The 15,539-nt window shown below is 39.8% G+C and overlaps 1 protein-coding gene across 1 annotated transcript in view; it reads right to left on the bottom strand.

Annotated features, from left to right (window-relative positions):
• Positions 1–10,999: 10,999 nt before the first annotated feature.
• The window catches only part of LOC147891013 (P-loop containing nucleoside triphosphate hydrolases superfamily protein), a 67,537-nt gene continuing 62,997 nt past the window's right edge, over positions 11,000–15,539 (bottom strand). Inside the window, exons 9-11 of the mRNA XM_087389314.1 lie at positions 11,765–11,881; positions 11,618–11,668; positions 11,000–11,517 (exon numbers count right to left, since the gene is read on the bottom strand). Of these exons, the coding sequence (XP_087245440.1) occupies positions 11,380–11,517; positions 11,618–11,668; positions 11,765–11,881 (306 nt within the window). The 3' untranslated portion in view covers positions 11,000–11,379. The remainder of the gene's footprint in view (positions 11,518–11,617; positions 11,669–11,764; positions 11,882–15,539) is intronic.

The following is a 15,539-nucleotide window of genomic DNA, read 5'->3' as shown; positions in this document are numbered from 1 at the left end:
ATACTGCCATCCAAACTCTTACTAGGTGATCTATTGATCACATGCACTGTAGTCTTCATTGCCTCAGCCCAAACACCACCAGAAAGACTTGCATTGGAAAGCATGCATTGTAACCTTTCTTGAATGGTACGATTCATATTTTCTGCAACTGGATTTTGCTCTGGAGTATGAGGGGATGTGAGCTCCCTCTTAATCCCACGTGTATCACAGAAATGCTGAAAGTCATGAGAGAGATACTCTCCACCATTGTCAGTCCGTAGGCATTTAAGCGTTCTACCTGACTGATTCTCAACCAAGGCCAGCCATTTCTGAAATACCTGGAACACATCACTCTTCCGAGCTATAGCATAAGCCCACACTTTCCTAGTTGCATCATCAATGAATGTCACATAGTATTCAGCCCCGCCTAATGATCGTGTAGGCATGGGATCACATACGTCTGAATGCACCAAATCAAGCTTTTCAAACTCTTTCTTTCCCCTTCTTTTATGGGCTGATTTAGTCTGCTTCCCATAGAGACAGTGCTCACAAAATTCAAAATCAGAGAAACTCAAATGCGGTACATAACCCAAACGGCATAAGAGTTTCATTCCATTTTGGCTCATGTGCCCCAACCTGCAATGCCACAAAGAAGTGCTTGGCTGCTCGGTTATTGCAACAACATGATCAAATACCCCTGATACATGTAAGGGATACAAAGTCCCACACTTGGCACCCTTGGCTAAAAGCATAGAGCCCTTCTGAATTTTCGAACTCTGAAAGCCAAAAGTGGTGTGAAAACCAGCATCATCTAGCTAACCCACTGAAATAAGACTCTTGGTCAACTTAGGCACATGTCTCACATGTTTCAAAATAAATGCAGACCCATTTGCAAAAGAAAACTTTATGTCACCTGCTCCGACTATGTCACATGCATAGTCATTTCCAAGATGCACACAACCTGTCTTTCCACTGTCATAAGTGGAGAACTATTCCCTATGGGGAGTAACATGGAATGAAGTACTTGAATCCAAAATCCAATCTTGGGAATATGCATCATCTGAAGTGGTAAGCAACTCTATAGATAAATTAGACATGAAGAGAACGTCATTGTCACTATCATGTGTGACTGCATTGATCTCCTCGATCTTCACTTTTCCTTTTTCATCCCTTGGACTCTCTTCCTTTTGATTTGCACCCCGATTTGTATTCTTTTTCTTATCCTTTTGCTCTCTTTTCAGCTTGTAGCAATCCTTTTTCATATGGCCCTTCTTGCCACAATGGTAACACTCAATGTTCCGTGCCCTGGATTGGCTACGAGACTTCCCTCTTTCTTGGGACTTCCCCTTGAATTGTGATCTGCCCCTTTGCACATTTAAGGCTGCATCCTGCTTGTTGCCATCCATAGACTTCGGTCTAATCTCCTCTGCCAACAAGCCACCCACAACATCATCAAATTTCAGTACTCCACCAGGTGCAGAGTTACTGACAGCTGTACGAAAGGTATCCCATGAGGATGGCAATGAACATAAGAGAAATATTGCCTTAGTCTCCGCATCAAAATTCATCTTCTGACCCTGAAGCTGGCTGAAAATAATATTGAATTCATTCAAGTGAGAAGCAATGGAGACCCCTTCCTTCATCTGCAGCTCAAACAACCTCTTCATGAGGTAAACTTTATTAGAGCCAGTTTCCTTCTCATAAGTGGCACACAGTTTCTTTCATAAATCTTCTGTAGTTTGCTCATTTACTACTGTGAAATAAACCGACTCTACAAGATGAAGTCTAATAGTAGAATTTGCTAATGCATCCAACTCATTCCAATCATCCTCAGACATATTTGCAGGCTTACCTTCAATCCCTGCCAAGGGTTTAATCTGCTTCTTTGGAATAAGCACATCCCTTATCTGTTCTTTCCACGAAGAGAAGTTTGTCCCATCAAACTTTTTAATGTTGAAAAACTCCTTTTTAGACATGGAAGAGGATGCCATAATGCAAATAAAGCAAAATCCCAAATGCTAGTGCCTACAAGAGAGAATCACACCAAATACCAGGTGCACCCAAATGTGTATGCCACAATAGAGTGAAATATCACCAAAGCTCATGTCTGAAAGCATCTGACTCATGTGCATATACTATGCATCCATATGAGTAAATCTAGCCCAAAAGAAAATGCCAACTGCAATGGCAATCCAAAATGCCAATAAGTGCCAAATGACTCAAGCATAAACACCATCTGCTGGCATATGCATCAATAATATCTCATCCAAGAGAGCATAGCACTATCAGTGCATCATGTGCAATGTGTCAAACCTGTCCCTCAGCATAAAATAGCATCCATGAGTAAAGCATCCATAAAAATAGCATCCCACAAGGCAATTTGGGCATATCAACGCATCTAATAAGGACTGCAATGCATCCAAATGGCCTATAAATCATCCACTGCAACCCAATGCACATCACGAATGAGCGCACACACTGTTCAAACTGTAACCAGAGTGATCTGCATAAGGTATGCTCAAGAAATCATAGTCCCATGGTAATGACCACTACTGAAAATAGAACCTGAGATGCCTCAAAACATGGGCACCATTGCATTATTGGACTCAGCAAGAAAATTTACAAATATCTCTCTTCTGCCGGAACTCCAAAATCCCAACCGATGAGTGAGAAATGGGAGTCAACACTTATCCACTGCCATGTGGCATAAATCTAAGGTTTCAAAACCTTAGAATGAAAAATGCATAACAGAGAGACGAAATCGAATACACAGAAATCTATAACTCTGGAAATCCTCCACCAAATCGCGTAAGAACTGAAAGGTAGGGGTTTTTGGGCGTTCGAAACGCAATGGGACAGACGGTTTTTGAAACCGTGGTCTCAATCACTGGGTCCAACACACGGACCGAAAACGTTTTTGGAAACAGAGCTGTTTGTAAACTCCACTGAAGTGCAAATGATGAGCAACATAGAAGTTTTAGGACCTCGTGAGTCCACCGGAACTGACAGATCTGCAAATGGTTGCTCCAAACTTGAGTTCCAACACCCGGGCAGAAAAACGCAGAAACTGACACAGTGAGTCAGAAATCCAACGAAATGATCCTAGATTCAAGAATGAAGGTGTTTCCAAGCTCCTGAAGTGAAGTGGACACCAAAAGCAAGCAATAGTTGCCTCTACAAGTCAATACGGAGTCTCTGTCATCGAACGGAACAGGGAAAAGCACAAAAAACGACTTTTTCTTTGAAAACACGTAACAGGCTCTCAAAACCACTTCGCAAAACCAAAGTGACTTTTCCAAAGGTTCCTCTAAGGTCTCTACACACTCGGATGCAAGTAAAGTCACCCACAAAGCTTCCCACAGAGCTTCTCCTTCCTCCCACAGAGCTGTTGAGCTTCAAGCATTCACGCACGCTCAGCTAGATCACCTGGGCTCTGATACCAGTTGAGAGTGCTCTCAACAGAAGCAAGAACAGAAGAGGGAGAGAGAGAAACAGAGAGCCACACAAGTTTTGGTGGGTGCAGAACCACCCTAATCTTCTTTTTCATTCATTTATATATGTGTTTGAGTATTGTACATAACCAGGGTAAAGGCACAGTGACCTTTAACCCCCACACCTTACCTGTTTTCGAAATTGATAGGCTTCACATACCTTATGCATTTTTGCAACCTTGAACTTGGAAAATCCTGCAACAATATTTTGGGCCTGCATTAATTTAAGTCGTACATTAACATGACCAATGTGTTTATGCCAAATATCAATATCTGCAACTACACCGGTCCCATGTGCAAACATTGCTGCACTCAATTTAGGCATGTCCGCATCCAACGTAAACATCCTGCCCTTCTTCTTCCCTTTTTCTATCAAGCGACCTTTATTTTTCATATCCTCAACAAAGCATCCATGAGGATTAAATCTAACCTGCAAGCCCTGCTCAACTATTTGACCAACAGAAACTAGGTTCTTGGTGATATTCGGGACATGAAATACATCAGACAGGTATTTCTTTTTTCCATCCTGCATAGACAAAGGAATTTTACCAATCTACACAATAGGATGTGCAGTATCATCACCAGTCTCCACAAATCCTGATCTTTCCATTTTCCTTGCATCCTGCATCCATTCTACATGACTTGTCATATGGTTTGAGACACCTGAGTCAACATACCACACATCATTGCTTTCTTCTGCACTTGATGTCGAGAATAGCCAAGAGGCTTTCTAAGGTTTAAATAATGTGCAAAAATGCCAAAAAAATAGCATATAAGGCTTTACAATGTAGGCAATGTGAAGTGAAAAATGAATAGTGTGCAATCTGCCCACCACTAACTGAGGTGCCAATGCCTCTGAAAACTCTGAAATCTGCAAACTACCCACCACTGATATGTGGAAGATTGAGTTTTAGGACATGTAATGATGTGAAGCTAACTCTGAGTGGTAGGCATGGCTTTCATTGGTTTCTTTGGAGTTGTCTCCTCTATGGCAAACTAATTTAAGCTAGACCAAACATCGAGCAATGAAAATCAAGAAATAATTTCTTTCTATTTTGCTCCTATAAGTTCAGGATTAGATGCGTCGATGTAGAGGCTTGAATGTGTGCAAGAATTGGACTTGATGCTGAGTCTAAAAAGTGTGTGATACAAGTTGTAGAATCTATACATGATTTGACAGTCATATAGAGCACAAAAAATCAAGCAACTTTCCTTTTTGAAGCACCCTGAAATTCTTCCTAGATCAAGACATAAGGCTTGATCAAGGTGGAGGGGCCAAAAACTTCAAAATCATGATGTGGCACTATGATGTAGCAGATGTTGCAGTAGTGTTCTCACGTGGTTGCTATCGTGTCCTTGATGATGTGTCACAAGTGACGAGGCCTATTGACATGGTCAATGATGCTATGGTACTTAACATGTGGATGCTAACATGGCTACTAGCATGTGTCTTGAGGTGGCACTATAAGTTGGTAACGTGGATAGATGGGGTGGCCACTACTGATGTGGTAGATATGCCACGTAGTAAGATAAGGTGAGGTTTCCACATGGCAATGTATAGTCCAAGCCAATGTATGTGGTAAACCAAGTAGTGTCACATGGTAAATTTTTTACCAACACCAGTGAGGTTATAAGATTCTTCAAAATCTCGAGATTCTGTTGAAATCGCACAATTCCATGGTCGTGTCCATTGACATGCATTGGAGTGGCACTACCAATCATCATCAATCTATGCTGAGTTGCATTTGTTATTGGCACCCTGCTCACTATGTACAAGATTTCTCTTCTATGTGTGCTATTTGCATGGAGAAGCGGTGCTGCTCTTGTGGGGCTTCATTGAGCATTGGTTGACTATTGTGTTGTGAAGTCTTGTGGGCTGCCGAACTCATTGAGGCATTGTTGGTCGAGTGCTATGATAGCTTTGTTGCTTGTGTAGATGGGCATGGTTTGCCTATGGCTTTGCTGAAGTGCCTAGACTTGTGAAGGTGACTGTTGGTGCAATAGCTGCACCATTGTTGCCTTTTAATGCTATTGTTTGTTGCTTGTTGATCGTTAGTTCTTGGTGAGGATGTCACTTATAGGTTGCTTTGCTTGTGTTGTTGTGTTGTGGGGCAGTCATATGCATGCACTTGTAAATGTTGCATAGTAGTTGAGTGATGGCATTGCTATGTGCTTGACCTATTAGGGGTATTTTGAGCTGGTTGTAGGCTGAAGCTACTTTGCCATAGCTAGGAGCTTGAGCATGTTGATGAAGCTTTAGGCACTCATGCTGCTTTGTGCTTGAGATACTAGGTATTTAGAGTAGGTTGTAGACTGTGGTGGCTACTTTGCCATAGCCGAGAGCTCAAGCATGTTGATGAAGCTTTAGGCACTCGCCTTGCTTTGTGGCTTGTTTGTACTTGTATTTGAGTTGCTTGCAATCGAGTAGAAGTGAGTTGTCGTTGCTTGTACTTGTGTTTTAGGTCTAGTGATGATAGCTCTTCCTAAGAGTAGAAGCAAAGCGTCTCTCTCTATGCCTTTCACAATTTCTCAAAACCTATCTGAATGGATTTCCTCTCTCAATGAACTATCTCTCAAATTTCTCTCTCTTTAATCTCTCAAGGAATAGACCTATCCCTCACAAAGTAGATCTATCTCTCTCACAATGGAAATTCTTATGAAGATCTCTCAATGAATTGGAAGAATGGATGGAAATTCTCTCACCAATGTAATGAAAGAATAAAACCTCTCAATCACAATCTCTCTCACACTCTCAACAAGGATGTTGCCTCAGTAGAAGACACAGCCAAGCTCTGATCCCTTGAACAAATATGGAGAGGGGGATGAGAAGAGTGGAGAGGAGAGGGAACAGCTACTAGAGAGCACACCACAAATGACTAATTTTACACTAAATTAGTTGAAAATTATGAATATATACAAATCCCTTTAGGGTTAGGGTTTCCAATCCTTGTGCCTTTTAGCACATATGATCACCTGATGTTGAGATGAATCCTCAACACAATGTCTCAAAGCCTAAGGTCTAGGGTTTTATCAATCATTAGCATCATGCTACTAACACTGTGTGAGATTATCATGTTATCATCATTAGGGTTTAGGAATTTATCAATCATTATCATCATGTTACGAATGTTGTGTGAGACTATAAATGGACCATCTGTGTCTCATCTTTATTGAGGTACATTTAGAGTTTAAGACTTATGATTTATGCTATAAGGTTTAGGGTTTTATCAATCATTTTCATCATGCTACTAACATTGTGTGAGATTATAATTTGGATTTTGGTTTTGGATTTTGGGTTCAGGGTTTTACTAACCATTATATCATGGTACTAACATTGTGTAAGATTAAGATTGGACCACATAGTGTCTCATCTTTAGTAAGTTACATTTAGAGCTTGAGTTTAGGACTTATGGTCTGAGGTTTAAGGTTTAGTCTTTTATCACAATCATTGTCAATGTTGTCATTGTGTTACTAATATTATGTGAGAATATGATTTGGACCTAGTGTTACTAAGGTAGTCTAAAGTTTGGAGGTTAAGACTTAGGGTTTAAGGGTTTAAGGTCTAGGATTAAGGTTGCTTAGAGTTTGGAGGTTAAGACTTAGGGTTTAAGGGTTTAGGGTCTAGGATTAGGTTTTTATAAAACATTATCATTGTGTTACTAACATTGTGTTTCCATTAGGTCTTGTATTATTGGAGAAGTCGTCTTAAAATATGATTAATCATCTTCTATTAAGGGATCCAAGGATAGCACATCTTCTACTGCATCATCACCACCGTTAGAGGATAAATTTTTAGCTACTATAGATCCCAAGACTTAGGGATAGAGCTAAAGATAGGCTGATTTGGGATTTAAGACTTGGTTAAAGATGCAAATATTGATGTAAATACTTTTGGAAGAATTCATCATGGATAGATCTTTTCTTCCTTTTCCACTTAACTTGTATTTTCATAATAACATTTTATTTTTTTAATTCATCACGCTTATATGAAGGTATTTAAACGCAAACTTGGTATGGAAGTTCTTAGAAATTTTATCTTTTGAATTATGAAAAGTACAAAGTGGTTTTTTTATGAGAGTTTCACAAAAGCATGCTCTTTAAGCACTTTTAACAATCTTAGTATTGGTATACACATGAGTAATTCCAACTATATACACAATGGCCACCATGGCATATATTGATGAAAATACCAATGTTTATACCGATAAAAATACATATTAAAATATCAATACAAATATCAATAGCTACACCAAAACTTGGGATGGAATTCCTTTTCTTAGTTTGAAAAAAATTCTAAGTACATAAAAGTGTTGCAAAAAAATGACAAAAAATAGCTACTTGTAGAATAGTGGAGTAACACTTGAGCACGAACTTGGAGAATATGAAGGGATATGAAAGATGATCAACTAGCTAGCCCATCTTAATGACCTTAGAACTCGATCTCCCTACACCTAATAACTACTTCATAGAAATTGAAAGGCATGGCATGGTCACCACATCATGCAAAAGCATCCTCAAAAGGATATGCTTGTGTTCGTATACAACACACTACAAGTTAGGCCCTCACCTTTGTGTCTTGTAACAAAAACTAGCTACTTATGTGGTTTCATAGCCTTCAAAACCATTTGTAAGCCTCATAAGGTGCCCAACGATTCATAGCAACATCTATAATCTTCTCGATAGTGAGAATGTGTCAAAAGTAGAACACTTATATCATTTTGAGAAAAGGATCTCTATGGAGGCACATTCTAATATCGCACACTCCACATAAGAAAACTTAAAGAGTGGAAACCAAGGAGTTTGCAAAAGACTCTATATTAAGAAAGAAGCATGAAGCATTCAGTACTTCATTGAGACTTCATCATAGGATAGTATCATGTCTAAAACCTTTGGGGCTTCCATGGTAAAATCTCAAGAAAAAAATTATCAATCTCTATTTTTCCTTTGTCTATTGGCTCTTTTGAACCTAAAAATTTGGATACTTTGGATGGAGTTTTGTTAATATGTTAGTCGTTGGAGGTGTCATATATGTGTACATATGTTATACATGGATGTGTGCATGGATAGATTGTAAGTTGTAGAGAACTCTAGAAGGGAATTAAGTCATGATAGTGTGAATAGTCCTTTTTATACTAGAGCAACCAATATATTTTGTATCATGTTCTTTTGTTTTGTAAGAGAGAGACACAGACACACACACACACACACACACACACACACACAGTGTGTGTGTGTGTGTCAATTTATATAGCCAATAGGTTGGTGATTTTTTACTCTTCCCTGTGTGTAGAGTGTATATTAGCTGCACATTCACCTCAATATGCTTCTAGAAATATTCACTTCAACATGGTATCAAAGCATGTTCTACATGGTATGAGAGCATGTTCAATATGGTATTAGAGATAATGATTCAATATAGTAGGTGAAAGTGAATGAGCTAGCAATTTGAATAATTGAGTGAGAAAAGATCTTGTGTTAGCTACCTTCCCCCCATCTTTTACTCTTTCGATTTTTTGCTACTCTCAATTTCCTTGGGTTGTGTGTCCACTGGTGTGTCAGAATGTGTGTTAGGCCATATTCTTTCTACCATTCGGTAGGCTATGTCTCCTTCGTTGTATGGGGATATAATGTGAGGGTTAGTGTGTCTTGCCCTATTGGATTTGAAGTGTAATTTTTCTAAAGAGCTTAAAATGCATGATTTGGGTTTCTTGGTGTTGGGAATGATCAAAAGGAGGCAAGCATATTTCTAAGCCAAATAAGATACATTGACTCCATGTTAAAGTAGTTCAGATTGCTAAATGGCATATGTCTATGTAAGCCTATTGAGACCAAGCATGACATGTAGAAGTTGGAAATTTTATTGTGTATCTTAGCCTAGCAAGAAATAGGCCACTATGGCACTATGTATAGCAAAGGGTTTACATTTTTCTTACCGAGTGTGCATGTGAAGTGATTTCGATTTGAAGGCTCTTGGTTGATCTTGGTTGATTTGGATTTGAAGGCTCTTGCTTGATCTTGGTGCATTCCAAGATGGTGCTACCATGATCTTGGTATATTCCAAGATGATGCAACCAACCTTGGCAATAGTGCTACCATGATCTTGGTATAGTCCAAGATGATGCAACCATGATCTTTTGTGATTGACAACTAAAGCACTATTGCCATGGCAAGGAATTCAAAGGATCATGAAACCTCAAATCATATCAACATTCGTAACCAATTCATATGACATCATTTGGAGGGACCTGTCTAGCTAGTTCATTCTAAGGCCTAAGCAATAGATTTGTTCACAAAAGCCTTGCCTCTTGAGAAGTTCGAAAAATGCAAAAACTAACTAGACAGGTCCCTCCAAATGATGAAGACCATCCAATTATGGGGGGTGTTGAAGTATGTATGGGTCATTGGCATGGTCATCATCTATGTACATGTGGTGGAATTATGTCATATACATGGGGTAGATGGCTAGGAATATGAGTATATGGTGTAGATAAATAGGGACTTAAATCCAGATATGAATAGTCCATGTGAACTTATGATGTTCTTTTTACTAGTGAGAGCCAATACGTTGGTGTCTCTTATTTGTGTAGAGTGTATGAGTTGTATGTTCACTTTAACATGTAGGGTAATCCCATAGTCAGATGCTCTAAATAATAAGAGGGTGATTTGTGAAAGTGGGCAAATTCTTTCTAGACATAAGTAGAAATGTTGATCTATGTTTATTAACTGATCACCAACATGTGCACTTCACGGCCAAGGGAACCATAGACAAGAATAAAGCCCCAAGTCATGTGCACTCCAGGGCCAAAGGGACCATGGACAAGAATAAAGCCCAAGTGAGACATCTCCAAGGATTTGGCTCATACTTAGAAGGATACAAGGATACAAGGATACAAGGATATACCTTTGTAAGACTAGAATAAGTCCAATCATACAAATTTAGATTTTTTGTTGTTCTAAAGATCAAAAATCTACAAAGAATATAAAAGAGAAAATGAAAGAGAAGAAAAAAGAGGTAAACAAAAACTTTTATGAAAAACAAAAGGAAGACATACTTAGCAAGCAAAGCAACACTTATGTCGTCGTCAGTGCCCAAGCATAAGCAGCTATACTGGGTTTCTAAAGACCTGCGTAGTCTCTTAGAAGGATACAAGGAGCATAAAAGAGTGACAAATGCATACATTTTGGATACAAAAAAAAAGAGCATACAATATGTACAATCTGATAACTAAGAAAATGTTTCACAATCAAGATGTTGTCTTTGAAGAATGATGAAGGATAGTATATGCAATGGTAATGATCTAGCAAATGAAGGAAATAGATTAGCTAGACGATGAAGCATGCAATTGAACAAATAGTAGAAGCAATGAAGGAGATGTATGAAGATTAGACTACTTAAATGTAGCGATAGGATAACTTGAGCATGGGAGTCATCAAGTTCTCATGCCTTGAAATACTTGGGTCTTGCCATCAAAGCATAAAGTTGCTTCTTTAATTGACATACAATATACTCTCTTTTTAACTCAAAACTTGGTGGCTGTTACATGTGAATCTGTTCTTATAAATTTCCATTGAGAAACAAACAAATCAAATTGAATAAATTTGGCTATAGTCATATGATTGTCCACATTCTTATTACTAGTGTAATCGATAGTAAGGAGCGTAGACCTTGGTGTGTAAGTTTCTTATCTTTTGATAGTATCTTATGCTTCCATGTTCAAATAGTCTGTTATGAATACGTGTGTTGAATTGATGAAATGTTCAAAGCCGTCCATAGACAGCTATGGCTCATAGCAGCTCCAGCTCTCAACTTCTTTGTGCATCTTTCACAAAATTGTAATAAAGAAGCCTCCGAGCAATTTAGATTGTGGGAAACTGAAAGATCTGTAGTCACTTTTCTATAAAATGGCATTCAACCAATTGGGTTCCTATTTTCATCTATATTGAACTGAAATGTTCTATCTGGCCTTGCGCTTTTCGGTCCAGAGCTGTAGAGCCCTGGCAGATAGGCTTTATAGGCTGGAATGTATCTGGAGACAAAATCTTTAACCTGTTCAAGATGCAAAAGCCAACCAAAAGTGCAGATAAGAACACTGAGCTAAAGGTGTAGCATGTATGCCAAAAAATCAAAAGTTGAAAATCATCCGTACCTGTTCATCTGTCATACCAGGCCTTCCAGTTGATCTCATTGCAATTTCAGCCTGTCATGCAATAACTCTTCAGCTGCAATAAATTTAAATTGCTTTTTTTTTTCAAAAGAATTCCTCCCAGCTCAGCTCTAAATGGAGCTCAATTACCTGGAGACGCCATTTGTATACAGCCTCAACATTGTTCACTTTGATGATGATCCATGAATCAATGTATTGATCCCAAGCACTATGATAAGCTGCAAGCTTTCTATTCACCGCCTCGAGCTGCATGGCAAAAAACATGACTGTTCAGATCTTGGCTATTCGTACATAATATTAGAAACAAAGCTCATCTTTCGAAACATGTCTCCATAAATGATACCACATAAAAACCGTATTAAAATGTCAAGCAAGTCACAATTGAAATGTTTATTCGTGGAGAGGGCACAGAGGAGAAGGCATTTGTCTTGGCTTTACCAGGGGATACATAGCAAGAAATAATGATAACAGATAATTCTTGCTTATCACCTCTTGCCCAAACCAATTCCCATTAGTACAAGGAGCCATTCCATCTGCCCTCTGCCTTATTCGGTTGCCAAGGGCACAAGTAGAAAGGATACTAGCGCCATCAGGGGAGCTACTTGATCTGTCCTGAGGCGTTAAACCCCTTTAAGGAGGTGCAATGAAATCTAGAGGAGCAAACATGGCAATTCAAGAATCCAAATGGCAGTCAACCAGATTTTGTTAGCTACACTATACAGTAAAATCAGCATCTAACTTGTAGATATGGGCTGGGATCTTTGTGATGCTCCACCTTGGGATCTCCTCTTTTACTGGTCCATAGAGTGGCCTTATTGTGCAATGGGGGGTTGACATGATAGGAGCACCTGCAGAGTTTTGTTTGACACTAAGAAGTAAAATTCTGCTTTGGTTTAGAATTGAATCGGGGTTTATGATTTATTTTTTTCCAGTTTTAGTCGTAAATGCAATATCATCCCAATTACCTAACTTCTTGCTCTGCCTTTTAGTCTCCTCAAAGATGAGGTAACCATGCAACGAAGTTAAAGTGGGAGGATGCTCTCTGTAATCCAGCCAGAAACCCTAAAATGAACTAGTAATCAGCCTTGAAACCCTAAAACGAATTGGTAACCAGCCCAAAAACCCGAAAAACAAATCACTTCTAGTAGAAACACAGCCTAGATCCTCAATTCGTAGCAGATAATCACCGAGATAGATTTTGAATTTTAAAGATACCAAGGAAAAACAGCATCTAATAGCTTCGTCTGACAAGGAGCAGCAGCAGATTTCTTCTGGGAAACTAAATAAACTGAGAGAGGGGGAGAAGAAACAGAGAACACACACACTAGGGCCCAGAAATAAGGGGTTGGACATGTTAGAAATTGACCAACAGAGGGTACGCACAACGGAAGACTACTAGAATTGCCCAGGAGCTCACACAGTGTGGTGTGGGGTGTGGAGTCACAAACTTCTTAAACTTATGTGCATAGCATAGGTGTGCAAACTCATCAATAGACAATGAACCAACCAGATATAGAAGACGCCAAAATAATATATTTCCGTTCAAAGTTATGGACACAATACAAAAGAGATAGATCCAGAGTCCCACCAATGGTGTGGTCCTCTGATCTTACACAAGGTCCTCCTACTATCTGCCGGCTATCTCTAGACTCAAGCCCACGTGCTCCACCTCGAGCATCTGTACACTTTCCGTCCAAAATAATCTTCTCAACCTTGCAGCCCTGTGTGTCAGCCTAGGTAGGCAGCAGGTATGGTCTACAAATTGTCTCAAGCAGGCTCCCACTACTTGTCACCATTTGGGACTTCTCCGAAAATAAAGAGATATCTTTATTAAAATTGAATCCGGTCAAAGAATGGTGAAGTTGGTTAACCAAGAATAAGTTTTATCGGTTTTACTTTTGCCTTGCATGGGTAAAAAAAGAACTGTGGGGATGCCCACAAGGGATTAGAAATAGTCCAAGAACTAGAATACATGCATTAGACTAACCTTTAACGGGTTAAACTGTTGGTATTTGTTTGTGGCAATGTGTATAACCAAAAGCAGTGCATAAAAAGCCCTAGAATTAAGGGAAAAGTGTGAAAAGCAGGTCCTGTTGGAGATATCATAGTCAAAGAGTGTGTTGGTGTGAAGTGTTAGTGTGTAGTACTAGGTGATCTAGTACTAGATGTGTGTGAGTCTTGTGTGAGTGCCACGTGTCATCATGGGACTTATCCCATATGCACTAGGTGCTAGAGTGTGTGTGAATAGCCTATATAAAGGCTTGTACTTCACTTGTCATAATATACTTGATGAATGAATGAAAGCCTTCTTCATGTCTTCATTTGAGCATTATTTCCTCACACCCTAACTCTCTCTCTCTCTCTCTCCTTTCACCATGTTTCTAACATGGTATCAGAACCACCTTCCATAGCTACTGCCACGTCACCCTTGCCCTAACCCTAATTCGTCCCCCTTGCCCTAACCCTATTTCTGCTTCAGCCCTTCTTCCTACAGCCTGCAGCCGCCTCAGCCCTGCTTCATTTCGCCCTGTTTTACCTCCATTTTCTAGCTGTTTGCACCCAACTAGAGCCTCTCCACAGCCTGCCTTCATTGCCGCCTCCATTCGGGAGTTTTTGGAGCTTTAGGCACCCTTGGCAGCCTATTACTTGCTGGTCGGCCCATTGCACCTGCACATGTGGACCTTTCAGGGCTGTTTCAAAGTTCTTCATCACCAAAATCGACTTTTAATGTGATGCAGCTGCATAGCCTATTATACGAAAACTTGTTTACTCCTAGCTTCTTACGTCGAATCACGGGCGCAGGCACATTGAATCACCACCCAACCGATCTCAGTGATCGTAAGCTTTCTCGTCTTTCTGAAATCACTTACGTTGAAGCTCTTGCTTACTAAATCTCCACCAAGCCCCAAATTTCCCTAGATGGATCTAGTATGCCACATGTCTTCATTTTAGGGTCCCTCCTTAATGCATCATTTACCCCTCTCTTTGGATATCATTAAAACCATTTGCCTCTTGGCACATTTCATGCATTTAGGTCCCTTAGCCTTAGATCCACCTAGTCTAGTGCCATGTCACCCTCACCAAGGACCTTGACCTTGATTCCTTTTTGATCATTTACATGAAGCCCAAACAAATATAATACAGACATTGATCCTTTAAAGGAAAATGCCGACTGACCCTTTCGAGGTCATGTTACCTCGACTTAAGCGTAACATTCCTTCCCTCTTCAGGCATCAGCGTCCTCGATGATAAAGTCTGGGAACACTCTCCGTAACTGGTATACGGATTCCCAGGTAGCTTCTGATAGAGGTAAACCATGCCATGCAACCAACACCGTGGGTATCTTCCGATTTCGTACTTGCATTGTTCCTCGATTCACTATTCTTGTTGGTTTGCGTCTTGCATTATCCTCTATCTCCTGAAACAAAACAACACCCTCGATTAGTGAGTCACCTATATGCAAAAATTTCTTTAAGCGAGAAACATGAAACACTGGGTGCACCTTACAACCCTGTGGCAATTCTAATTTATAGGCTATCTTGCCTATTCTTTTTAGAATTAACCATGGCCCACAATATCGAGGTGATAACTTAGCACACTCTCCTGCAGTCAAAGACTTAGAGTGCGAAGGAACTTTGAGAAAAACTTTTTCTCCTTTCTTAAATTCTCTAGCGGATCGGTTTTCATCCGCATACGCCTTAGCTCTATCCATAGCTTGGCAGATGTTAGCTCTCGCAAGTGTTAGCATCTCCCCTATCTGAACCACAAAGTTCGTGGCACTAGGCACTTTCTGAGGATTTGACATCCCTGTCTGACACTATGGATTTGGGTAATCCATGCAAACGAAATATATGTTTAATAAACAAATCCGCCACTTGCGGGGCACTAACAAACTCTCTAGTTG

This window comes from Dipteris shenzhenensis, chromosome 18 (genome assembly GCF_047967505.1).
Source record: "Dipteris shenzhenensis isolate YYH24624 ecotype China chromosome 18, Dip_SZ_1.0, whole genome shotgun sequence".
Classification (NCBI taxonomy): domain Eukaryota; kingdom Viridiplantae; phylum Streptophyta; class Polypodiopsida; order Gleicheniales; family Dipteridaceae; genus Dipteris; species Dipteris shenzhenensis.
This window is presented reverse-complemented; position numbering and strand designations above follow the sequence as displayed.